Source organism: Panthera uncia, chromosome B1 (genome assembly GCF_023721935.1).
Source record: "Panthera uncia isolate 11264 chromosome B1, Puncia_PCG_1.0, whole genome shotgun sequence".
Lineage (NCBI taxonomy): Eukaryota > Metazoa > Chordata > Mammalia > Carnivora > Felidae > Panthera > Panthera uncia.
In genome coordinates this window covers 161098819-161126333 of record NC_064811.1, presented here as the reverse complement: position 1 = coordinate 161126333, position 27515 = coordinate 161098819, and the positions used below count along the sequence as shown (strand labels likewise).

At 42.5% G+C, this 27515-nt stretch overlaps 1 protein-coding gene and 1 pseudogene across 3 annotated transcripts in view; one reads left to right on the top strand and one right to left on the bottom strand.

Moving 5' to 3' along the window:
* Positions 1–27515, bottom strand: part of IKBKB (inhibitor of nuclear factor kappa B kinase subunit beta) — an 81355-nt gene that overhangs the window by 16978 nt on the left and 36862 nt on the right. For 2 of the 3 annotated variants that reach the window (XM_049631497.1, XM_049631498.1), the window contains exons 6-15: positions 13755–13843; positions 12593–12682; positions 10121–10245; positions 5897–6004; positions 4604–4733; positions 4044–4238; positions 2839–2953; positions 1388–1511; positions 682–833; positions 453–514 (exon numbers count right to left, since the gene is read on the bottom strand). In XM_049631497.1, the coding sequence (XP_049487454.1) occupies positions 453–514; positions 682–833; positions 1388–1511; positions 2839–2953; positions 4044–4238; positions 4604–4733; positions 5897–6004; positions 10121–10245; positions 12593–12682; positions 13755–13843 (1190 nt within the window). The remainder of the gene's footprint in view (positions 1–452; positions 515–681; positions 834–1387; positions 1512–2838; positions 2954–4043; positions 4239–4603; positions 4734–5896; positions 6005–10120; positions 10246–12592; positions 12683–13754; positions 13844–27515) is intronic. The other variant, XM_049631499.1, reaches the window with a different exon arrangement.
* Positions 25920–26542, top strand: LOC125923308 (SIN3-HDAC complex-associated factor-like; annotated as a pseudogene).

The following is a 27515-nucleotide window of genomic DNA, read 5'->3' as shown; positions in this document are numbered from 1 at the left end:
TTCCTTCCCTTGCCTCACAATTAACGTTTTTCAGTGGTGTTTGATTTATGCTGTCCTAAAACTTTATGCTTAGACTTTTTCTTTCCTATGGATTTAGTGTCCCAACAAAACTAGGCAAACCCCCCAGCCTGATGGAGTGTTGATCATTCATCTGAGGCCCTTTCTGATAGGAAGAGGCCTGGGCTTCCCGTAAGGACACTTCACATTTTGCGCCTTGTTCAAATGCACACCAGGTCTGCACAGCTCCTGCATCTGCCACCATGGGCCTCCCCTTTACTGGCTACCAGCCTGGCCTCTTCCCATCAAGTCCCAGTTAGGGTCAGAGAGCATGGCGAGGACCTCCTGATTTTGGACGTACAAGATGGATTTGGTGTTCGAGGAGAGAGTGAGAAAAGGTTGTACAAAGCCTCACCCCCCTCGGTAAGGATAGGAATCTAAAACAAGTCTCCTACCCGCCCACAGAGCTCCACAGCCTGTTCCATTTCCCTCCAGGCCAGCAGCAGTTTATCTGATGCTGGAAAAAAAAATGTAGGAAAAAAAAAAAGAAAAACAAAATGAAAACACCACAAAACCAAAATAGACACAAGCAACTAAATTATAAGAGGCAAAAGAAACCTTAGGAAGAGGGGGGGAAAAAGACAGCAATGGTTTTTCCAAACTCATTACAGAGAGTACACTCACTGATCCCAAACTCTGTCTGCTCACTGTACTTCTCCAGGTCAATCTGGATGCTGGTTTTAAAGAAATCCAACTTGGCTTTGAGCTGCTGAGACATGGAAGCCATAGAATTCTTCATCTTGGAGAGGCAGCTATTATTCCGGAGGAGATTCATCCTGCAGGGACCACAAAAAACAGCCTTCAGGCATCTTTGGGATCCAAATACCATTTCCTGTACAACAGCAAAACCACCTCAAATGCCAAGGCAGATCCCTACTATAATTATTATTATTGTATCAAAAGTAGCCACTTATAATCATACAATTTCCTAGCCCTCAGCCAGCACTGGAATAAGGCAAAGTACCACACAAAGGGCCAATAACCCAGTTAGTCATATCCCAGGGGAAAGAGTCAGGCAGACCCCAGCATGACAATCAGGGGAGCTTTGCTGACCCAGACTGCAATGAGCTTTTCCACATTCCAAAATCTGCCCCTAGTTCAGCCAGCCCACCCCTCAGTTTACAGCTCCATGTGCTGACCTCACTCACCTCATAAAGTCTAAAAGGGCCTCCCTCAATCCTGCCCACCTGACCACTTCCTGCCTGTCCAAACCAGCGTCTCCCTCTTGTCTGTCCTAGCAGTTGCTTCTGGGCCCCTGCCTCCGCTACCTCCCTGTGGAAAAAGCCACCACGCAATTTTAAAGTAAGTCCCAAACCGCCTGGCATAATACATGGCAGCTCGCTGTCCCTGCTGTAGCCGGTTACAGTCCTCCTTCAGGGTCTGGATGCTGTGCCAAACCTGGCCCCACACTTTCCTCAGCTGGAAGAAGGAGAGGTTCCTCTTGGGCTCTTGAACTGGAACAGAGACATATGTAACCGTCAGAGAAAAACTGCCCTGCGATTAACCACGTCATGCCTTGTGACATCACTGGCACTTTTACATTTTTCAGTTATATAACTAAACTACTATGCTATCACATAACCTTTTTGGGTGTTAAGCCTGGTTACTGTCACATACATTTTTTGTATCCCATTAATAGCACAAGCATGTACCAGTCAGTAAATACCTACTTATTTGAAGAAACACTTTGTGAACCACATGGAGTCAATTACATGTACACAGGCTCTTATGCTTTCAACAGAAACCTTTATGTTTACAATATTTAAAGTCATATGAAGTTTTCTACGGATTCAGCTTCACCCAGTAGTACTGGAACATTATTAAACAAGCAGTAAGTCTGGAGCTAAGACTCTTGACCCTAGATCTGCTTATTCTGTGTGTGTGTGTGTGTGTGTGTGTGTGATAGCAGGAATGGCAGATGCATTAAAATGTCCATCTACCACCCATACAATGGAATATTACACAAGTATTAAAAATAGGCAGCTCCATATGCACCAGCAGGGGAAAAATTTTCTAAAATATATTATTAAGTGAAAAAGGCAGGTGCAGAACAGTACATGTTGTATGTTACCATATGTTGGGGGGAAAAATACCTATACACTTTATAATGCATAGAATACCCCTGGAAGGTATACCCAAGAACTTGACAGGAGTGATTTCCCTGGAAGAAACTGGGAAATTGGGAAGAGAGGCTGGCTTGTTACTGTATATTCTTTTGTACCTTTTGATTTTTTTCTATCATGTACAAAATATAAATAAAACTTCAAAAATAAATAAAATGGCCATCTGATTCGATCAAGTTCAGAGGCGTACAGGCAGTATTCTCTGTCCTAGGTTTAGAATTCTATTTGTGAGGTTGAAATTGAAGACTTCCTTTACTCTTTTTTGGCTGGGCTACTCCTAAGTCCCAAGTAAAGAAGGTTGCCCCAGGGACTGGATAAGCCCATCTCCTTGGTGTGGAGCCCTCCGCTAGTCCATGTCTGTCCCTCCTACCCTGTTCCAAGCATTGTAAGTGATTATTTAAAAAAAGATTTTTTTTAATGTTTATTTTTGAGAGAGATCGAAAGCGAGTGGGGGAGGAGCAGAGAGAGAGGGAGACACAGAATCTGAAACAGGCTCCAGGCTCCAAGCTGTCAGCACGGAGACCAATGTGGAGTTTGAACCCATGAACTGTGAGATCATGACCTGAGCCAAAGTCTGGCACTTAACCGACTGAGCCACCCAGGCACCCCATAAGTGATTAAAAAATAAAAACAAAAACAAAAACAATGATCTTCTTACGGATACAGCTGACACTTTCAGGTTGGGGCCGTGGCGAGATCTGAGTCTCATACGTGATTTTACTGTTGTCAAAGAGAAAAACGAGATCCATGTCCAATGTGCGGCCCTCATTCAGCTGCAAAAGGATAAGAGGAAGATGAGATCTTGTGGATGCCACCCCTTCCTTTTCCAAGTAATAACAGAGATTTCAGGGCATTCCCCACTATTTCCCAATGGCATCATCTTCAGCCAGCAAGTACTGAGCACCCATAAAGCCTTTCTTTTTTTTTTTTTAATTTTTTTTTAACGTTTATTTATTTTTGAGACAGAGAGAGACAGAGCATGAACGGGGGAGGGGCAGAGAGAGAGGGAGACACAGAATTGGAAGCAGGCTCCAGGCTCTGAGCCATCAGCCCAGAGCCCGACACGGGGCTCGAACTCACGGACCGTGAAATCGTGACCTGAGCTGAAGTCGGCCACTTAACTGACTGAGCCACCCAGGCGCCCCACCCATAAAGCCTTTCTTAATGACTCCAGCCTACACCTCCCTTTCCTGGTCCTTTTACACTTTTTTTTTTAATGTTTATTTTGTTATTTATTTTTGAGGGAGGGGAGAGATAGAGGGACATAGAGAGAATCCCAAGCAGGCTCCATGCTGTCAGCACAGAGCCCAAAGCAGGGCTCAAAACCACAAACCATGAGATCCTAAACTGAGCTGAAACTAAGAGTCAGACTCTTAACTGACTGAGCCACCCAAGGAGCCCCCTTTTACGTTTATTATCCAAACGTGCCCCTCAATCACAACTTATTACGGTCTTATTCTCTATTGTCTTTACTGTGCAATTTAAATGTTCGGTCTCTCCGCCCTATCCCATGGTTGTTTCTCACACATTATCAGTTCTTTGGGGGCAGGGACCACGTCTTGCATTGCTGTGGTCATCAGCACTGTTCTATACACAACAGTTTTGGTTGACTCAGAGGAATGAAGCACTGCTTTGGCAACAGAGCCCACAGAAAGGCGCTCTGAGTGGTCTGAAAGTACCAAGTCAAGTGTGCAGGGATTCATGTCTCCTATTAGACCATGCAGAGGATCTCACATTCCAACTAAAAAACCAGGCAGTTATCTGCATTATGTGACAAAGTAGAGCTGAAATCTGAATGCGCAGTTAGTTCCCCTGGAAGCAAAGCCAGGAAAAGCAGGGCATCCTTAGGGAACAGGGCTTCACCTTGCCCTCTGAAATACACTGAGTAGCCGGCTTGTCAGGGATCAATGCCAGACCAGCTTCTTGCAGCAGCTCCTGGTCCTCCTCGGGGATCCCTGTGTCATTCTGGATTCTGGCCTTTAAGCTCTGCAGACTCTCATCCTCTGTCACTGGATACGTGTGAATGATGCCTGTGACCATGTTCAAGATATGAACCAGCTGCAACACAACCCAGATGTTATTGGAAACAAAAACCCATCTTTACAGAGAGGCCCACCTACTTGCCTGGATCGTCTGCTCCTCCCAACATTTCCCAGCCACACGAAGAAAGGGGCTAGTCGGAAGGAAGGGAGTCTCGGTGCCCAGAGTTCACACATTCTGGTCTTTAATGCTGCTGTTTGTTCACAGTGTGACCTTACAACCGATGTCAACCAGCATGGGGGCAGATGCTCTCACAGGGGCCTCCCTTTCCACAGCTCAGATGGCCCATGACTTGCTTTTGAAGGAGCTCTTCTTTTTTCCCCAGCCCTGCCACAGCCCACTGGGGACCTACTGCCTTGAGGCTAACCTGGCTCCACACTCACCTTTAGGTTTAAGATGTCATCCAGGGCCTTGAAACAGCCATTGGGACCATACACGGGATCGGTGCCCCTCTGTCGTGGGTGCCACATCAGCATCAGCTGCAGCCACTTCTCAAGTCGCTGTGCCAGGACGCTGAGAAGAAGAGCACAGCGTAGGAGGGGACAGCTCCAACACCATCCTCAGGTGGCCTTACCATGCACACCCCACGTACATTCACCATACTCACACCCATGGCAACCAACATGTGATGACTGAAGATGAATTAATCTGACGGAAAGCCAAACTAATGATTCAGGTGCTTATCGCCTCTCTGATCTGCTACAACACCCCCTGAAATTCAGGATGTCTCAACAGACTGAACTTCCACCTGGCTGCATGAGAATGATCTGTGAAGCTCTTTAAATACACTTTACAGGCATGTCCCACCTCTAGACAATGCCCCCACACAATCTAGACCCCATGCTGCCAGATTTATTTTGTTAATCCACCCCTACCTGCAAAAGCACTCGTGGTTCCCACAACACAGTTCATGCCCCTTCCTGGGCACAGACCTACCTCATGGAGGCACTCTCAGCCTCCACAGAGGCCAACTCCCTACTCACTGCCTCCTGAAACATGCCTTTGCTCCCCTCACTCCTTCCCCTTGAATTTCCTTCCTCTTCATCCATCCATCCATGTCCTGCACATCTTTCCAGATCCTTCCAGAAAGTTCTAGCTCATCCAAAGTCATTCCATACAGCTCTAATCCACATAGTACCTCTCTCCCCATCCTCTAAATACTTATGGTGATTATTTTCCATGCTACTCAGTTGTTTGTGACTGCCTTGCCACTTGCTTTTGTACTATTACTCAACGCTGGTATTGCTGCTGTTATTTTGGCTCTAAGACGAGACTGCAATGCTGTTCAAACTACAAAGGTTTATTTGTTGACTATGACACAGTATGAGGCTACACAGGAGTGCAAAGAGAAGTAAAGTAGAAATCCTCTACCCTGAAAAGGCTTATAGTTGACTAGGAGACAAACGCTATGCAAAACCAAATGTAGTACAAGGTAGAAACTACTAAGGGTGGTAAGAGGTACAGATAAATTGCTGTGTGAATTTAGAAAAGAGATGATTTCTAGATGGGGTGAGGGGTGGGAATCCATTCTAAGTTGATGACTGAGACGATTATGTCAAATTCCTAGTCACAGGATACCTTGATAATCTATTTAAAAGTTATCAGATGTCACTGCAGACATCTATTTCTGAAAAAGGAAGAAAACTGCATAGAGGAGAAGTGCCACTGGGCCTTACCTGTTCAGATTATTGGGATAGGGTAAGGAGCTAGAAAACTTCACCGCTCCATTCAAGTCTTCACTGACAACAATGTCCATCTCACTCTTCTGCCGGACTTTGGAATGCCTGCAATACAGCCCTTAAGTCACTTAGCAGGCAGGAGACATTGTACTTTGGTAACATACCGCTTTACAACTGTACAGGATACCCCCAGGTCGTGATTCTATCTTTGGGTAACAGTGCATTTGCTTCCTGCTAGGATGGCTTCCTTCCGAGCGCAATAGTCTGTACTGCCTGAAGTAGAGTCATCAACCATCCTGTGCCTAGAGTTCCACAGCCAGTACTACTGACTCCTTATCTCATCCTTCACTTATCCTTATCATTTTCTCTACTTTTCATCTTATCTAATCCAACATTTATGTTTTGAAAGAGGATAAAATTAGAACTTCCAAACCAGGATCACTGCGTGCAGATCACATTTACAGGAAATAACGCACAATACATGCGTGCACAGTGTACTTCCCTCTAAATGCACATGGCTAGATATGATCTCTAATGGTGAATGAACTGTTACATTTCCCAATTTAGAGCACTTATTGATGCATCTGAAATAGTATTTGAAGGGAAAAAAAATTTTAAACCCAACTAGTTTCAAATCTTTTTGGTGATGAGGAAGATAACTTAAATTTGAATAATGCTTCATAGATAACCAAGTACTTGGACACTGAACACATACTTCTTTGCCATGATAACCCCAGGTGGTAGACACTGTTTTTAGTTCCCCATTCAGTGGTAAGGAAATACAGATCAGGTGACTTGCCCAAGGCCACACAACTAAAGAGTGGTAGAACTAGGGACTCAAATCCAAAGTCTGCTGTTCTTTCTAAACTGTATGAATGTCCAAGTCTTTCCTTTCCAAAAACACCTGGGATATTCAGATAAAAATGTCTTAGTCCTGAACACTTTTCGTTGGCAAGGGGTAAGTTGGCCTAGCTGGAACTGGCATGTGGCAGAGGCTGGTGGTTCACAGCTCTGGCTGGAACAGTGATTACTGTAAGGCAGGTGTACCAAGACTGTCGTCACATACAAATGACACAGGTGATCCTCTAATGGAATAGTCTGTCCATGGGAAATTGTAAAAATAAAAGCTGTAGTAAATAAAATGCTTATTGCTTAGGTCCTGTAATGTATTTCAAAGTAGGATTGTAATAGAATTATAAAGCTCAAATCACATCTGTCCGGAAATTACTATCCATCTGCCATCTGAGAGGAGAGAGTGAAATTTTTAAAAATTCTCTAAGGCATTACAAAGCAGGTGAGACAGCCACTTTTCACTAACTTGTCCACTGAACAGCTCCTGACTGGGCATCCAAGTAGCCTACTTGAAAGCATCAGCTGGTCTCCCAGCACCGGGGAGGGGAGTTCTAAGAAGCTGATTCTGCAGACAACAGACTTACAATAAAGACGCCAAGACATCAGGGATACATTTTCAAATAGTACTTGTTCTTCTGGTTCTAATGGATTATAACTTATCTTATTAAAAATAATGGAAAAGCTCAACATTGGAACTGAAGAAATGCAACAATTTCTTGGTTAAAAACACTATTGATGTATAGATATACAGTATATGGTATGACTATAAATTAATGAGCTAATTCCTCAATATTCCAGAACCTGTGCAGGTCAAGTATTGCTTGTTTTATTTTTTTATTTTCTAAAAAACTTTTTTTTCATGTTTATTTTTATTTTTGAGAGAGAGACAGAGCATGGCAGGGCAGGGCAGGGCAGAGAGAGGGAGATACAGAATCTGAAGCAGGCTCCAGGCTCCGAGCTGTCAGCACAGAACCCAACGTGGGGCTCGAACCCACAAACTGTGAGATCATGACCTGAGCTGAAGTTGGACGCTTGACTGAGCCACCCAGGCGCCCCAATTATTGCTTGTTTTAAAATAAATCACCACAGGAGGGCGTACTTTGCCACTTCACCAGACTCTTGAAGAGCAGGGACCTGGCCTCTTTCACCTCTGCTGAAATTTTCAGTGTTTGGCTTATACGTGCTGACTGAACTGGATTGCCAACACATAAAACCACTCTTCTAGAATTGATTTCCAAGGCTATATCTTAGAAATAAATAATTCATGATGTAAATACCTATCCTTTTAAAAACTTAATGTTTTCACTACTTCTAGAAAAGCATTCAGAAAAATGATAGTAGCCAGTGTTAACAATAGTGTGGTGAAAAGGGCAGCTTTGTATGTTCCTGGTAAAAACATTATTTATACAACCTTTCTGTTGAGCAAATGCTCAATACATATCAAAAACCTCTAAAATGTGTATAATCTTTGATCAGTAAATTCCACCCCTAGGAATTATCCTAGGGAAATAATCATGGATATACAAGGATTTCCTTATAAGGACGTTATTCTTGGTTTTATTTTAAGAAGTAAAAATTATAAACTACCCATGCTTCCAATAACAGTGGATAAGTTAAATAAATTCCAGTATAGCCACTCATTTGAATACCAAACAGAAATTATTACAAATAACGGAAAAACATAAAGCATTTTCAATAGTAAGACTGAAAAGTAGGTTATATGAGAGTATGTACAATAATTTATTTGTGTTTTTTTTTGGTTTTTTTTTTTTTGAAGTATAACACATACACTGAGGAACCCGGAGATGCACAAAAATGTTCATAGTGGTTGTTTCTGGATTTTGTGAAGCTAATTTTCATGGTGTAAAAATGCTCTGAGAGCACATGCAGGATGGTTCCTACTGTGCCATCAACTGATGTAGGAAAGGGGTGAAACATAAACGAGCCAACAGATAAACAGGCCAATTCAGACGAGATCGGGCGCGTTCAGGGTGGTATGGCCGTAGACAAACAGGCCAATTCATACCCGTATGGAACACCCTTGGAAGCATACTGACAACCAGTGGTATCAGATGCCTGTCAGAAAGGAAGCCAGGTGGCTGGGAGGCCAGTAAGAGATGACTTTTCAGTGCATACTCTTTTTATACCTTTGGAAGCTTGAACCATGTGAACTTATTACTGCTCCAAAAAGACACACAAAAACTGGAAATAAAAACAAAATTTGAAACAACAGTAGCATCATTCACATCAGGGTGTGGCCTCCCAAGGAACACTCTGAATGAAACCTGATTTAGGGGCATGTTAATTTTTAAGCTATGTATTTTGATAATGATTAACCTTCACATATACAATGAACACTTATTTTTGTAATAAAAAAGGTTAAGATACAGAGTAATTCTTTTAAAACTTAAGTATGTCCTTTGGTTTTTTTATTAATAAATTTTTTTTTTGGTAACTTATTTGTGTACACATTGCTTTACATTTTAAGGCACTTTCTTATGCTTTTTTTTTTTTAATTTTTTTTCTTAATGTTTTTATTTATTTTTGAGACAGAGAGAGACAGAGCATGAGCAGGGAAGGGGCAGAGAGAGAGGGAGACACAGAATCAGAAGCAGGCTCCAGGCTCTGAGCTGTCAGCACAGAGCCCGATATGGGGCTCGAACTCACAGACTTTGAGATCATGACGCTCAACCGACTGAGCCACCCAGGCGCCCCTAATGCTTTTAAAACAAAAATTTAGGGGCGCCTGGGTGGCTCAGTTGGTTAAGTGTCTGACTCTTGGTTTCAGCTCAAGTCATGATCTCATTGTTTGTGCATTCGAGCTCCGTGTTGGGCTCTGCAGTGACAGCATGGAGCCTGCTTGGGATTCTCTCTCTCCCTCTCTCTCTGCCCCTCCCAGTCACTCTCTCTCTCAAAAATAATAAATGAATGAATGAATAAATAAATAAATATTTAAGCATAATAAAATTTGCAGACAATACATTTCCATGTAAATACTTCTCCTTTGTCATGTGTACATCTCCTTTATTTGTCTACTAATCCACAGCATCCTCAGTGAAAGTGCACACATGTATGCAACAGTCTATAAATGTACTGGCATGTTGCTACTAAACACAGGGCAAACATCCTTTATACGGTATCATACTTAACAATTGTTCTACTTCTCTAGGTTTTTGGAGCCTGGACTGCCCACATGCTGAGCCCTCACAGGACTTCCTCTTTGGGAGACAGATCACTGAAGTCTCGGGCCCAGGCTGGAGTGTCCCATGAGATGGAAACAGGTGAAGGACACGTCTAAGGTAGACGGACACCCTCCTCCCTTCAGGTGGCACTCCTGGCCCCACCCACAAGCCCCGGTCCCTCACTCACCACTGCACGGGCTGCCAGTTAGGGAGGAAAGGTCGGAAGCCTGTGATGCACTCAAAAGCCAAGGTGCCGAAGCTCCAGTAGTCCACAGTCACTGTGTACTTCTGCTGCTCGAGGAGTTCCGGGGCCTGTAGAAGAACATGAGGTGGGGAAACACCTGAGCTGCTTCCTTTTCTGAGGAGCCACCACAGGAGGGGGCAACCAGCCCTTCTAATTGTGTCTCCACACCTGCCCAACTCCATCCAGAGGGTACCGGCATGTCCACTCAAGGGTGAGGGGGTGACCACCTGTGTAGCCAGTGGTATCTAGAATTTTTCTCTACCTCATTCACTCCCGATGCTGACACAGGGTCCCTAGAGGTATTTTTAGGTAGACCAGAGTACATTATGTACCTCTTGAGGGCAGTGTCCAGGTGGGAAGTTACATACAACAAGGAAAATGATACCAGGCTGTATACACCAAATGCATAATACATATATTTAGGACATGTGGTCGTACAATGGGACAGGATGTTTACAATCAGGTAGGAAAAAAGCCAGATGCATGACTGCTGCCCAAGCAGAGACAGCTGGAGTAACTAGGTGGGCATGGAACTTGGTTCTGAAAAAGGCTCCTCACATGAGTGTCTGCGAGGAGACGTTCTAGAAAGGACCATCACAAGCAAAGGCGTGGAGACAGAACTGTGCGCAATCTAGTTAGATGTGTCACACTTCTGCAGGGGCCAAGGAGTGCAAACCAAGAGGAAAAAGTGGGGGGATGATCAGATCAAGCTCTGGATCTTGTTATGGACAGAAGTTTTAGTTCCTGAAGGTGAAGGATTTGACTGAGCCTCCTGGTCAGAGCATGGGGTGCCCCGACTTAACCTCTGCTGAGCCCATGAGGATTCCAGAGGACGCTCAGCAGGACCTACATAATTACATGATAGGGACACAAGGGCCTAAATCACAGCTCCGCATGAGTCATCACTCTGAAAACTCTACTCCACAGAGCAGGTCATAAGTCAGTGGAGCCCATTATAAATCAATGCAGCCCAAGGGAGTATAAATGCACTCAAAGAGACTTCAAAGAATTTCTTCTTCTTTTTCAAGAACTTGATAAAATGCTTAAGCTCATTTAGCCCGGTGGCTTTCAACCTTTTGTTTGTTTATTACAACTGCAGAACCCTTTATTCAATCAAAATTTTATTGGTTGTTACCATCCATAAGCAATCTATTACCAGGTCTTACTGGGTCTCTTGCTAGGCATTTCTTGACTAGTTTTCTATTTCCCCCCTGCTACCACCAGCTCTGAGCTGCCGATCAGAGCCTCCTTACCTACCATTCGCCCACTCTTTACTCTTATTCAATGCAATTCATTCTCCACTCTGTATCAAGAGTGGTCTTTTCAAAGCGTAAACCTGATCCTTCTCCAACTTAAAACCCTTCAATGTCTTTTAGTCCTCCAATGGACTACATCCTTTGCCTCAATTTCCTCTCCTTTCCCCTACCTCCAGCCCCTTTCTTCTACTCATCCTTCAGGTCCCAGACAAGATAAGGTCCTCCTAATATGTATTCTTATAACACCCTACACTTTCTCTTTGTAACACTTAACGACAATTTTAATTTCTTAGTTATTTGTGTAAGTTTGGGGGTAATGCCTGCTTTCTCACTAAACCCTAGGCTTCTTTTAAAGACCAGGGAAATGCTTGTCTTCTTTCCCATCACATCGCCAGCTCCTAGCACAGTGCCTGGCACGCAAACATAGACTACACTCAATCAGCAGTTTCCTGAATTGAATGAGTGACTCAAACAGAACCCCAAAATAGACCAAATAATGTAAAGAAAGAGTGGGAGCTCAGAGCTCAGCTCCTTCTTGGTGGCCTGAGACACCTCATGGAAACTGTGGCTTCTACAGACCAGCACGCATCTAGTTTAAACTATTTTCAGATAAAATACCGAAGTCCAAGATGTTATGGGATGTGTTCAAGGGCACGCACTAGCAAAGAGAATGTCAGAGAAGATGCCCATATCCTTACACTGGGCCTCTGTTGGGAAAAAGTGCTGACTTGAACGGATTACGTCTCTGTCATACAACAATTCCTATACATCTGAGAACATCTGAAGAGCTGGCAAGACTTAGACGCTTAAAAGCAGGACAGAGAGAGGGGCGCCTGGGTGGCGCAGTCGGTTAAGCCTCCGACTTCAGCCAGGTCACGATCTCGCGGTCCGTGAGTTCGAGCCCCGCGTCAGGCTCTGGGCCGATGGCTCGGAGCCTGGAGCCTGTTTCCGATTCTGTGTCTCCCTCTCTCTCTGCCCCTCCCCCGTTCATGCTCTGTCTCTCTCTGTCCCAAAAATAAATAAAAAGAAAAACGTTGAAAAGAAAAAAAAAAGAAAAAAAAAATTAAAAAAAAAAAAAAAAAGCAGGACAGAGAGGAGCCGCACAAGTCCAGTCAGCAGAGAAAAGCTGATAAGCAAACATGTAAATCCCATTTCTTACCAGGTATTGCAGGGTCCCCACAAAGGAAGTACAGAGACTGCCCTGATCCAGTTCCTTGGCATATCCTAGGTCAATAATTTTGTGTATTAACTGGAAAAAAAAAAAAAAAAAAAAGAGAGAGAGAAAGAAAAAGGAGAAATCTGAGGGTTATGAGAATACTGGTGACAGAGCAGAGGATATTTCTGAATTCCCAGGTGGTATTAGGTTCTGAGTCCCTAATAACCACCAAATATTTACACAGGAGACTGCCTCCAACATGGTAGATGTAGGGCAAGAGAAGACATAACTGTAAAAATGCTGAAAAAAGGCACATGTTTTCCTTGCTCTGTAACTAATCACCAGGGGGAGGTCAAAATGAACAGACTATGCACCAGCCCTCAAGAATGCTACACTGGGCTTTATGATGTGAAAGACCTTCTCAGTAAATGCCTTCAGTTCTCAAATTTTAGAACCACTTACAAGAATAAGTGTGAACTGGAGCAAAGGTGAGCACTGTGATAGTTATGGGCCAAGCCCAGAATGCTGACATCTCTATCAGAAGAGACTGAGTGGCCCACAAGTTGGGTTACTACATTCCACTCAGCTGAGTCCTTGCTTGCCACCCCCAGCTAAGCAAAGAAGGCCCTGAAAGGGCACGGGCGCCAAGCCCCATGGGGAGGTTACTGCCACACACAAGCGGGAGGGCCCCTGAGGAGGGTCCCCAGGAGCTCTGGGAAAGCTGCAGGCCGGACCAGGCTCTATATGCAGGTACCAGCTCCAAATGCCTCCTCTCTGCCATAGCTCTCTCTGCCTTCTCTCAGCTCTCTTAGAGCTGGTTTCCAGCTTAGCATCAAAAGTTGCACTCTCAAACACATGGGAAACAAAAAGTCTACTTCCCAGAGGTGCTGGTCCCAAAGGCTGGGGTGGAAGTGGGAGGAGAAACATTTTCCTTATCAGATTCCTGCAACTCGGGCAATTAACAATGTGATCCATTCAAACTTGCCTCAATCTGCGAGCAGGAATTTTTGCTGAATTCTGTTTCAAATCAAAGTGTTCCCAGAGAATCAAAACAAATATAAAGTCAAGGAAATGCAAATATAAACAAAGATACAAAGTGTGTTCCTTCACCACCAGAGCAGCTCCCCTGAGGCACTGCCCAGGACTTTCCAGGAGGGTCACTCACTCTTTGTTCTCCTTGCTGCAGGACAATGTTTTCTGGTTTCAGATCCCGATGGATGATTCTGTTTTCATGAAGGTATCTAAGTGCAGAGGCTGAGAGGGTGGAAAGGGGAGTCAATTTTCATTAAACCTAAAAAATGTGTTTCATTTCAAAATCGCCTATACCATGAAAGATGAATACTGTGTGCCCCTAACATGCACTCTTTCAGGTCACAGACTCACATGGAGGGACAAGGCCCGGGGCAGAAGCTCGTGGGGTGAAGTGAAGGGGACCTGGTTACTTGAGCAGAATGTGGACTACCACAAGAATCTGGCTTCTGCAGGCAAAGAACTCTTAGCTTTCCATCCACGAGGTCACCAATTAGTCTAGAGAGCGGTTCTCAAACTGCACTGCCCAGACCAGCAGCATCTGAGCTTTGAGAAATGCAGAATTCTTACATCCCACCCCAGACCTACTGAGTCAGAAACATTCGGGGTGACCACCCCCGCCACCCATCAGTGTTTTAACAAGATCTCCAGGTGATGCTGATGCTGAGAAAAGTTTGAGAAGGGGAATGTCTCTGGTGTCTTTAGGCTCAAAAGTCTAAATTCTACAGGGTGGGGAAGGGGGAAGGGCTCTCTGGGCAAAGAGTACTTTGGTCATCCGATCTAAAGTCCAGTGATGTCAGAGCCAGCTTCAAGGAAGAAGTGGAGAGCCCTGGAAGAAGAGATTAGAAGCATATTTCATGCATCTGACAGTTCAACATGTGTTAATTATGTGTTCAGTCTCTGGTAGGCTCTAGGAAGGACATAAGAGATATGATGTCCAACTTTTTTTTTTTCCAACGTTTATTTTTGAGACAGAGAGAGACAGAGCATGAACAGGGGAGGGGCAGGGAGAGAGGGAGACACATAATCTGAAGCAGGCTGCAGGCTCTGAGTGGTCAGCACAGAGCCCGATGCGGGGCTCGAACTCACGGGCCGCGAGATAATGACCTGAGCCGAAGTCCTGAAGTCGGACGCTTAACCGACCAAGCCACCCAGGCGCCCCCCAACTTTATTTTTTTTAAAAAAGCTTATTTGTCCATTTGGAGAAAGAAAGAGAAAGAATGAATAGGGGAGGGGCAGAAAGAGAGAAGGGGACAGAGGATCTGAAGCAGGTTCTGTGCTGACAGCAGAGAGCCCAATGTGGGGTCGAACTCACAAACTGTAAGATCATGATCTGAGCCAAAGCCAGACACTTAACCAACTGAGCCACCCAGGTGCTCCTATGATGCCCAACTTTAAAGAATCCAGTTGGGAAGGAAGAAGCCTGCACAACACTGGCTATGAGGAGGAAATATGAGGACATCATACAGGAGGGCCGTGGCACAGAGCAACAGGGCTCCAGCTGCAGCCTAGGCTCCAAGCAGGATGTGATTTTCACCCATAAGAGGTTTAATAACTTTAACAGAAGTCCTAGCTCATTGTACTACAAAAGAGAAAAACAGAATAACCACCGGAAGGTGATAAAATTATCTTTATCTGGAGATGGTATGACTCTATGCTTAGAAACTAAATAGACTAAAAACTGGCAAGAATTTAGTAATCTGGAAACAACACAACTATATTCAAATCAATAGCTTTTCTCTATGTCAGCTACATCCAGTTGAAATGGAAAAAGAAAAAAAAATCCTATCTGTGTTAGAAACAAAAACTCTAAAATACCATGGGATAAATTTAGGGGGGAAAAAAGTAGCATAAGGTAAGGAAAAGTAGGTGGCATGAAGAAGAGCAATACAAACAACACAAAAAGGTCTTAAAAGTTTATGGCAACGTGACACCATTCACAAAGTCAAAAGACAAAAAGGCTAGGGAAAAAATATCTGCAACATATATGCCAAAGAGTAAATATGCCTAATGGACAACAAGTTCTTACAAATCAGTAAGAAAGCAACTCCAGTAGAAAAGGGGGTAATTTACATAAGAAATGCAAATGGCAAACAACACTGCAAAAAGTTGCTTGAGCTCCTGAGTAGTCCACAAAGTGTAAATTAAAGCAAAATGAAATGCCTTTCACTCCCTCTTCAACTGGCAAGGATTTTAGATGAAAAATAAAAGGCACTTCCCTACATTGCTAGGAGTAAAAATTGCTATGCCTTTTTTTGGGAATGAAATATGGCAATATCTATTAATTCTTACAATGTACATATTGTTTGACCCATTATTTTCACCTCTACCTTGTAAAAAAATAAAAATCCTCATAACATACAAATAAGGATGTTTATTGCATAGCTTGGAGTGAAATACTTAGAAAGGAACTGCAAATCGCATATAAAATCAATGTGCAGAAATCTGTTGCATTTCTATACACCAATAACAAAGCAGCAGAAAAAGAAACCAAGGAATTGATACCATTTGCAATTGCACCAAAAACAATAATGTATCTAACTAAAGAGGTAAAAGATCTGTACTCTGAAAATTATAGAACACTTAATAAAAGAAAATTGGACAGGAAACAAAGAAATGGGAAAGCATTCCACGTTCAACGATTAGAAGAAAAAACATTGTTAAAATGTCCATACTACCCAAAGCAATCTAAGCATTCAATACAATCTCTATCAAAATACCACCAGCATTTTTCACAGAGCTAGAACAAACAATCCTAAAATTTGTATGGAACTACAAAAGACCTCAAATAGCCAAAGCAATCCTGAAAAAAAAGAAAAAAAATCAAAACTGGAGGCATCATGATTCTGGATTTCAAGCTACATTATGAAGCTGTACTCAAGACAGTATGGTACTGGCACAAAACAGACACATGGATCAATGGAACAGCACAGACATCTCAGAAATGGACCCACAACTATATGGTCAACTCATCTTCAACAAAGCAGGAAAGAATATCCAATGGAAAAAAGATAGTCTTTTCAACAAATGGTGTTGGGAAAACTGGGCAGCTACAGGCCGAAGAATGAAACTGGACCACCTTCTCACACCACACACAAAAATAAATTCAAAATGGATGAAAGAGCTAAATGTGATACAGGAATCCATCAAAATCCTAGAGAAGAACACAGGCAGAAACCTCTGACCTTGGCCAGAGCAACTTCTTAACTAGACATGTCACCAAAGGCAAGGGAAATGAATAAAATATGAACTATTGGGACCTCACCAAGATAAAAAGCTTCTGCCCAGCAAAGGAAACTAATCAACAAAACTAAAAGGCAACCTATGGAATGGGAGAAGATATTGCATGTGACATATTTGATAAAGGGTTAGTATCCAAAATCCATAAAGAACTTCTCAAACACCCCAAAAATAAATAATCCAGTTAAGAAATGGACAGAAGACATGAATAGACATTTTCCAAAGAAGACATCCAGATGGCCAACAGACACATGAAAAGATGCTCAACATCACTCATCATCAGGAAATATAAATCAAAACTGTGATGAGATACCACCTCACACCTGTCAGAATGACTAAAGTTAACACAAGAAACAACAGGTGTTGTGGAGGATGTGGACAAAGGGAAACCCTCTTGCACTGTTGGTGGGAACGCAAACCGGTGGAGCCACTCTGGAGAACAGTAGGGAGGTTCCTCAAGAAACAAAAAATATTTGGTGTATGTGCTTGGCTGAGGAGCCAACGGGGCAAGGCTACCATCTGTGGTATTATGACTGAACGCCTCTAAGTCAGAATCCAGCCCAGGTGGAACTATATGGCAGCACCGTGGAGCCTCAGTTGGCCTTGGATAATTGGGCCCCCCACCATCCCACCGCCTGGCATTGGGACCAGGGTCCAGTGCAGAGAGCCCTTCCTCCCAAGAAACGGGGTGCAGCCAGAAAGGTGGCCACCCCCTCGCCCCTCAAGCAACACTTGTTCCTGGGGAACCTGGTGCTAAACCATTCTTAGATGACCTGCTTCTGGGTCGGGGTTTCAAACACAGCAGAGCAGCTCCCTCACTGCGATCTATTCAAAGTCAGCCTTTGACACAGTGGTTTGTAAACAAACGGAAAAAAACAAAACTAAATGTAGAACTGCCCTACGATCCAGCAATTGCACTATTAGGTATTTACCCAAAGGATACAAAAATACAGATTCAAAGGGGTACATGTACCCCAATGTTTATAGCAGCATTATCAACAATAGCCAAACTATGGAGAGAGTTCATATGTCCACCGACAGATGAACGGATAGAGATATAGTATGTGTATGCATACACACACACACACACACACACACACACACACACAGGAATATTATTCAGGCATCAAAAAGAATGAAATCTTGCCATTTGCAATAATGTGGATGGAGCTAGAATGTATTATGCTAAGCAAAATAAATCAGAGAAAGACAAACACCGTATGATTTCACTCATATGTGGAGTTTAAGAAACAAAACAGATGAACATATGGGGGAGGGAAGAAAAGAGAGGGAAATAAACCACAAGAGTGTCTTAACAATACAGAATAAATTAAGGGTTGATGGAGAGAGGTGGATGGGAGATGAGCTAGATGGGTGACGGGTACTTGTGATGAGCACCAGGTGTTGTATGTAAGGGATGAATTACCGAATTCTACGCCTGAAACCAGTATTGCACTGTATGTTAACTAAAATTTAAATTAAAAAAAAAAAAAAAAAAGGAAAAAAGGTAGAATGAAAAAAAAATGAACTACAAATCATCAAATGGGGAATTGCTGGACAAATTATGACAGATCCACATTATAGCAGGCAACTGTCTTAAAATCAAGTTTGCAGAGAATATAACTCCGATATAGACAATATAACTCAGGAGGATGTCAAAGATAGGTATGTTTTGTTTAAAAAGATAATAAGCAATGACAACACTAAGAGGTTCAACAATGAGGCTTCCCTGTGCCCCACCATGCCCGTACATGCATGCTCTCCCTCTCAGCACACCAGACAGAGCGCAGGCAAACCAGGGAGGTGGGCGGCCTTTCCTGTCTGCTCTGCAGAGGAGGAGGAGAAGGCCTTCCACAGAAACCAAGTAGTCAGACACGCTGTATAAAAAGACTTTCATGCCAAAAGTTTCCTAAAAATGCATCAGAAGGTCAAACCCAGATAAACAACTGACTTCCATCTTAGTAGGGGAGTTCCAGCTCAGAATATAAGTTAATTATGAAACCTCCAACTACATCTACCCTTTTAACAGCCTTTGACCAGTGTTTCATACTTGTTCCTTATTTTTCTTTTCTTTCATAATTGAATACAGTAGATTGGCTTAGGTCCAATGACTGTCCCAATGAAATGAAAGACATGCTGCTTTCAATGCGTGCCCCAAACATTCCACTCTATCTTGTTCCCAATTGTATTAACTTTTAAATAATTTTTTAAAATGTTTGTTAATTTTTGAGAGAGACAGAGTGCGAGTGGGAGAGGGAGACACAGAATCTGAAGCAGTCTCAAGGCTCTGAGCTGTCAGCACAGAGCCCGATGAGGGGCTCGAACCCACAGACTGTGAGATCATGACCTGAGCCAAAGTCAGACACTCCACTGACTGAGCCACCTAGGTGCCCCCTTTTTTTAATAATTTTTTTAATGTTTATTTATTTTTGAGAGAGACAGACAATTGCATTAACTTTTAAAGACTGATGCTTCTGACTAGCACTTTCATTTGTGTTTTACTAATTTTTCGTTAAAGAATCAAGGCAAAGTACAGGAAGACATTCGAGAAACTGCACAAACACAGCGTTGCGTGCAGGCATGGTGCAGCTGAACCTGAACTCGTGGCTGGCAGGGAGCCCTGCGTACAGTAACTCAACATGTATGTCCACTGATGGACTCACAAAAGGCCCATTTTGGTACATGGTAAGAGTGTCAGAGCACAATATATAAAAGCAGAATACATGAAAGTTGAGATTCATTGTATTTTGAGCAAGAACACATGCCCAGGCTGAGACAACCCCTCTCAAGTCAGATATGGACATCTCTATGCATAGAACATGGGCCACAAGCTAGAGAGACATGCCAAGAAGCCCCCCAGTGCTGGAGAAAAACATTTGGACCAGACCAAAAGCACTATCTTCTACACCAGGTTGATGAGGAATAGTCATCTGATCTTTAGTGAGGAGGCACGCAAGCTGGTAACTAATCCACAGATTACTATTAATAGCGGTCTATTTACATTGAAGCAACTGTACATGAAACAAACTTGAATCCTCATTTCAGGGCAGGCATTTACTCTCAAACACTTTTGTCCACTTAAGATTGACTGTGGAATTAAAGAATTCTTCAGGTATCATTACATGCCGTTTGCTGGACTAACACAGAATTTTGACAGGCAACAACTCTGAAACAACTCCCCTTGCAGAGTCAGTCTTTAAAAAGCATAGCCTGACTGTGCTACATTTTACAAAACAGTACTTGAACAGCAGTGCCACAAAATGAATCAAAATTGTCTCAAGCAAACAGAACCTAATTGGATGGAAAATGAGAATTTGAGATTAAGAAAAATACATTTACATCTGAAAGTTTATTAAAAATCTAAACCTTTAGTGATAGTGAAAATACATGTATATAAAAATTGAAAACCATACCACAAGCATAAAGCCTAAAAGTTAATTTCTCACATTCCAACTGTAGAAAGGAGTTGTAAGAAGCACCCACCGTATGTGAACTTTTAAGCTACACACTGGCATTTCCTAGGACAGCTGATGCTGAGAGGGTCCAGATTAAGGCTTGCCACAGGAAAACAATAGCCTCCTTCTGTTATTCCTATCAGGAATGGCATCCGGGTAGTTACCCTAGCTTTCCCTTATCCCAGGAGGAGACACAAATATATGACTGAACAATGTGACGCTCCTGGAGTTCTTATTGATGAACCAGAATTTCAAGTCACAGTTCCTATATATTTTCTTCAGATTACAAACCACAAATTAGGGACCAGCTAGGACCGGCTAGATTTCCATGTAGAAAAGCAGTTTTGTAAGAGCTGTATCCATGAATCCCTACTTACCACACTCCAGATTTAAAGGGATTACTAAACTCCCTTAAGAACATTCTTGTTTTGGATACATTCCATAGAAAAGAAACGGGAAGGTAAATGTACCAAAATGCTGAAACAGAGATTAGAGAGAAAAGAAAGACAGTCACCAACTGCTTTAAGTCACCAATGGGTAAGAAGTACAACAGGATGTCTGTTCACTCAATAAAAATTGACTATGTGCCTACTGTTAAAAAAGAGACAACAGGTCCAAAATGGAGTCACTTGTGCTAAGGCCACATCACCAACAGGGACTTAATTCCTAACCTAACTGCATTTTCAGCCTCTCCTAGAAATGTAATCTTAACTAGTCAGTCTGGAACTAGCTGGTCAGCACTAGTGGGGTAATGTGCCTGACAGACTCCTGCTAGTCCCCAAAGGAAGGTGACTTTGCCTGAAACATTCTACTCTTTGCTAGTGACTTCCATGTCCCTTCTTATTCTGCCTATAAAAGTCTTTCATTTTGGGGGCGCCTGGGTGGCTCAGTGGGTTAAGCCAGCAACTTCGGCTCAGGTCATGATCTCACGGTTCATAGGTTTGAGCCCCGTGTCCTGCTCTGTGTTGACAGCTCGCAGCCTGGAGCCTGCTTTGGATTCTGTGTCTCCCTCTCTCTCTGCCCGCCCCCCCCCCACCCCCAACCCACACATGCTCTGTCTCTCTCTCTCAAAAATAAATAAACGTTAAAAAAAAAAAAGTCTTTCATTTTGTATTACAGTTCTTTGGAGCTCCTTTCTATTTTCTAGATGGGATGCTACCACCACCCAATTCATGAATGGTTGAAAAAGCCAACAAGATCTTTAAAATTTACTCAGTTGAATTTTGTTTTTCAACACATTTGGTGACAGCTGTGAGATCTGAAGGAAACTTCTGACAGCTTCAGGGACAACAAGAAACACAAGCATGTTACCCGGGAACCCTTCCAGTTCTCTTTCTTCCTGTTTTCCAGGGGCCATCGGTGAGTTCTTCTTGGTTCTGAGCTCAGCTCTTTGCACGAATTGACAATTAGATGGCTCCCCATCTAACTGGCTTTCTACAGTTCCCCATTTGATTAGAATCCCCAATCCTTGGTTTAGTCCTCAGATTCCACCTTGGGAACTGCTGGTAGTTCAGTCCACAGTTTCCCATTTGTTTAGAATACCGGCCCACAGTCCCCATTCTTTGGAATCTGCTGCATTAGTTCTTTCCCCAGTCCCCAGTTCCATGTTAGTAATTGTTGGTGGTTACTGACCAGGGTCAGGCTAGGTTCAATGTGATTTGTGTCGATGAAGGCTATTGTTAATCTCAGAAGCCAAAATCCACAAAACTACTGAGCATACGTGAACACTTAAAAGTTGTTAGAATATATGCTAGCTAACTCTTAAGACTCCTGTGTCTTAAGCTGGTCATCCAACTTAAGAATAGATTGGTTACCAAAAAGTAAATAAATAATAAAAATTTTTTACAAAGGGGTGCCTGGGTGGCTCAGTCGGTTGAGCATCCAACTCTTGCTCTCAGCTCAGGTCTTGATCTCACAGTCAGGAGTTCAAGCCCCGTGTTGTACTCTGTGCTGGGCATGAAGCCTACTTAAAAATAAATGGATGAATGAATGACTCAATGAGTGAATAAATGAATTGGTCACAGAATAGCCTAGATTGACACTAGGTCACCTGCAACCTCAAGAAAATTTCCATGTGATGAAGTACACCATAAAATACCTTATAATCATTAAACCAGCAACACATTTCCCTTAGGTTATTAGGTTGTCTCCAAGAGAATCAAAGCCTTAGCTTAAAAAAAAAAATCCTTAAATTCCAAACGGTTGAGTATGCCATCTTCCAGCCACCTGCTTATTTATTGACTAAAAACTATGGTTTAGGAAGCTATAAATATCTCCAAAAATCTTACTAAAGACAACCTAGAATTACAATGGCAAATATGGGAACATTCCAATTAAACAAGATCCTTTATTTAAGAAGTACCCTTAAAAGCAAGCGCCTGGGTGGCTCAGTTGGTTGAGTGGCCAACTCTTGATTTCAGCTCAGGTCATGATCAGGGTCGTGGGATCAAACTCCATGTCAGGCCCTGTGCTAAGTGTGGAGCCTGCTTAAGATTCTCTCTCTCTCCCTTTGCCCCTCTCCCCAGCTTGCACTCTCTTTCTCTCTCTAAAAAAAAAAAAAAAAAAAAAAAAAAAAAAAAAAAAGCTAAAAATTAAAAACAGCAAGGGTTTCCAAATCAAACAAACAGAATGGGATGGATACCTATTTTTATTGATGTATAGAAGCTTCCAAAAGTCTTCAAGATACCAAAATAGCTTCATTGAAAGTTTCATTGCAAAAAGGTAATGAAAAATTAAACAAACAAAAGGTATATAAAACAACACCTAGGTCTCCCACATCGCACCCTCTCAGGGGTCCCTCATCAAAAAACTGGCCCTGAAATCAATGTTTCATTTGCAATCAACTGGGACACTGGAAAAATGGTTTTCTCAAACGTCCCATGCACATCCTTCAGCACCAACTCGAATGCTCCATATCTGCCTCTGAAGGAAGGACCCCACAGATGAAACTGAAGGATTTTCTGATAAAGTGCTACATTATTCCCTTAAACAGCCAAGGGGAAACTGAAATTAAAACTAATGAAAAAACCCTTACCAAATCCTGGCTGACACTGGAGCTACACTCTCTACTTTAAACCCCACTCAGAGTCAACCGATGGGATCCTGAAAGACTAGCAGAAGCTGGCTAAGGTGAGAATTCTTACCTGAGTCAGCTCTTCCTGGTATCTGTCTGTCGTAGTCAGTAGAGAGAGGAAAAGAAAATATCTTTTGCATCTTCTTTGGGGATGCCTCTTGAGTCCAAGGGGTTGTTCAATACTGCCAGGAATATTTACTGTTTGTCCCAGCTTGAACTTGACAAAATATTTGAAAGGACTTGTGTGTGTGTGTGTGTGTGTGTGTGTGTGTGAGAGAGAGAGAGAGAGATTTTATTTTTAAGTAATCTCTACACTCAACATGGGGCTTGAACTCACAACCCCAAGATCAAGAGTCACACACTCTACCAACAGAGCCAGTCAGGTACCCCTGAAAGGACTTTTTAAAGTAACACAGTGGTCAGAAGTTGACCACACTGGATCAGAGCCTGATAGGAATTTCTTTTTAGCACTTCTCCCCTAAGCTAAAATTATGTATCCAGAAAGAAAAAAACTTCTGAAGACTTTGTGGAAGGATTTGCTAAAACACTGAAAAGGCAAACAGCTCTAAACTCAGAACACAGAGATCTTTGATCTTCATCTTAGTTGGAAATCTTACTGATATATAAAAAAAAAAAGCAAATTAATGTGCTTTAAATGGGTGGATCAACCAACATATGCTATCATTTAAGTTACAACCCAATTCCTTGAGAAATTAAAAGCAAGTGTCCTTATCTTACAAATCTTTGCAAAACCAGAAATGCAGCTCCAGAAACAGTTCAAAGTCCACCTATCCTTTTCACCAATCCCCAAACCTGCCTTACTTTTCTCAAAAGGTTTGTAAGGACTGTAAAAATTCTGACCTTAGGGAACAAAAGTACTTCTTAGAAGAACTAGCACTCTTTCCCTGTGCTTTTGAGAGGTAAATGCTCTACCTGGTTGTCTCCAGGAACTCTTATCTAGACCATCCCTAATTCCTAGGAATGAAGAAAAAAGTGGGGAGAGGCTATCTACAAATACGAATTGCTACAGAAGGTCCCTTGTCCCAAATCTGGTTCACGGCTTCTATAAGATTACTTTTAAGGACAACTATAAATCTTAAGTGTCTTCCCCACAAATATTAGTAGAAAAAGCCTTCAACATCTGTGTAGATAACCTCACTTCATCTACCAGAAACTTGATTTGGATCCAAATGCTTTTACAAACTAGTAAGTTTTGCATTATCATACCCTAATTTTTTTTTTAAGTTTATTTAGAGAAAAAGCATGAGTGGGGGAGGGACAGAGACAGAGGGAGGGAAGGAGGGAAGGAGAGACAAAGAGAGAAAGAGAGAGAGAGAGAGAGAGAGAGAGAGAGAGAGAGAGAATATCAAGCAGGTTTTGCACTGTCAGTGCAGAGCCCGATGTGGAGCTCAACCTCATGAACCATGAGATCATGACCTGAGCCGAAGTTGGAAGCTTAACTGACTAAGCTACCCAGGTGCTCCTTTATTGCTAAAATTTTCAATGAAAGCTATAAGGTCTCTCTTTGCATATGTCTGCATGTTTACATGTATCTTTACATAAATGCATTATAGATGTGTGGTATTTTCTTCCTCTGAATGGTATTGACAAAATTAATGTGTTTGTATTTAATTGGCTTAAAAACAAACAAGCATTTATATGAATTAAGTATTCCTAACACTCAGAAATATGATAGGAACTAACCCAAATGGTCTTCAAGTTCACATGATCTGGGAAAATATTTGGTATTAAAGTTAATTTAAATTTGTTGGTTTAATTAAAATAGACATGTCTTAGGGTGCCTTGGTGGCTCAGTCATTTAAGCATCAGACTTCAGCTCAGGTCATGATCTCACGGTTTGTGAATTCGAGTCCCGTGTTGGGCTCTGGGCGGACAGCTCAGAGCCCGGGGACTCTGTGTCTCCCTCTCTCTCTCTCTCTGTCCCTTCCCTGCTCACATGCTGTCTGTCTGTCTGTCTGTCTCTCTCTCTCTCAAAAATAAACATAAAAAAATAGACATGTCCTAGACAAGGCAGTTGAGGAGGAGGGAGCAATTGGAAGCTGGGGAGGCTAGCTTGGCATGCACTCCAGACCTCGGGAACGTTATTGTGCGTAGATCCGCTGATTTTGGAAGACTGTTGCCCAGAAGAAAAGATATTTGGTTTTCACAACCCAAGGATGTAACCAAGTATAGAGGGCTGCTGTATTTGCAGAGCTAAGTCCTCCAGTTCTTGATTCACTGACAGTAAATGCTATGAAAAAGACTTCCAGGGGCGCCTGGGTGGCTCAGTCAGTTAAGCGGCCGACTTCAGCTCAGGTCACGATCTCGAGGTCCATGAGTTGGAGCCCCGCGTCGGGCTCTGGGCTGATGGCTCAGAGCCTAGAGCCTGCTTCCGATTCTGTGTCTCCCTCTCTCTCTGCCCCTCCCCCGTTCATGCTCTGTCTCTCTCTGTCTCAAAAATAAATAAAACGTTAAAAAAAAAAAAATTAAAAAACAAAAAAAACAAAAAGACTTCCAGAGCTGTCCTGGGTTGCATGAGACTCACTGAGGAGACATCTGGAATGGCCTGTGTCCTGCTTGTGAAAAGATGGAAGAAACTGCCAGCAGTATAAACAAACAAACAAACAAACAAACAAAAAACTGGAATCATGTAGCAGATGCAAGGACAGGACCCAGTCTGAAGACAACACTGAAACCTAAGACAGTGAAAACTCTATCTGGAAACAGGATAAAAAGCAACCAGATCAGTAAACTACAGAAGGAATTTAAACGATTCTGATGCTCACAGTACCACCTCAAGTGCCTCCCCAGCTCAGTCTCCTTGTTATGGTAACCAGTCAGATGATGGCTCAGATACAGAGATGGCTCCTGGCTCCAACAGAACGCCCATTTTTTCCTTTTTAGACCTTACATACTGGAAAAGACAGAAAATATGTTGTGGGATTATCTATAAAGGCCATTTTGGAGAAGTCCTCATTGTCACACACCTATTGTTACACACCTAAGCCTTGCTGCAACAATAAGAAAGCAGCTGCTGAGAAGCCGGAGGAGCGGGGGCCAGCGCCTCTGCCCATCTCCACTCAGGAGTGGTGACTGAGGTTTAGGTAGAAAGGGAACAACAACAACAACAAAAAAAAACTATTTAAATTTTGGAAAGAAAACAAAGCAACAAAACCCTCCTATTTTTAACTTTGGATACCTGCTATTCTGCCAAAAGACACTTTCTAGAATAGCTTTGAATGGGTTGTTATTTCTCCTCCAATTCCACAAAGTCTGAAGCCAGTGTCCAGCTTACTAAAAGAAAAAAAGTATACATAATATTTAAGATGTTGAGTATTTCATAGGAAAGCTGGATGCTGCTGTAAAGTTCTCTTTAAGACTTTTTTTTTTTAATCCCCTTCTAATGAAGGAAACTAGGGGAATTTCAGGGGACAGAGATGGGATTTGTTGTATGATAAACGTATGTAGTTTTTACTCTTTCTATATTAAGAAGCAGTGGTTGGGGCATTTTTAAGATGGCTGGCTGTCCTTGTTTTCCTTCATGATAATAAATTTGTCATAACTCAGTAACATGGACTTGCCCCAAGAGGTAGTTGTTAATAATTTAAGGTCTTGCCAAGGTTCTGATGATTCAAACCTGTACTACTGAATATTAAGCAGGACAGACTAAGTTCTCTGGTGCAAATACCTTGAAGGAGTAATTTCTAAACATACAGAGAGGTAACTTGAGTGTGTATGTTGCATCCTCTGTCACCTCCCTCCATACTGATTTTTGATAAAGATTTTAATCTATATTGAAACTGCTAAAACAGAATCAAAGCTCCTCTGGGGAAATGTAAAGTTTTAGGATGAGCAATCCTAAATGAAGAGTACCAAAGCATTACCGCATGGTAGAGATCACAGTCTATTAAAAATGTTAAATTAGCTAAAAAATTGTGCAAGTCTTCAGAATGGCATACACACAAAAACAAAGGTTAATGTTTCTTTGGGCACATTTCTTTTTTTTTTTTTTTTTAATTTTTTTTTTTAACGTTTTATTTATTTTTGAGACAGAGAGAGACAGAGCATGAACGGGGGAGGGGCAGAGAGAGAGGGAGACACAGAATCGGAAACAGGCTCCAGGCTCCGA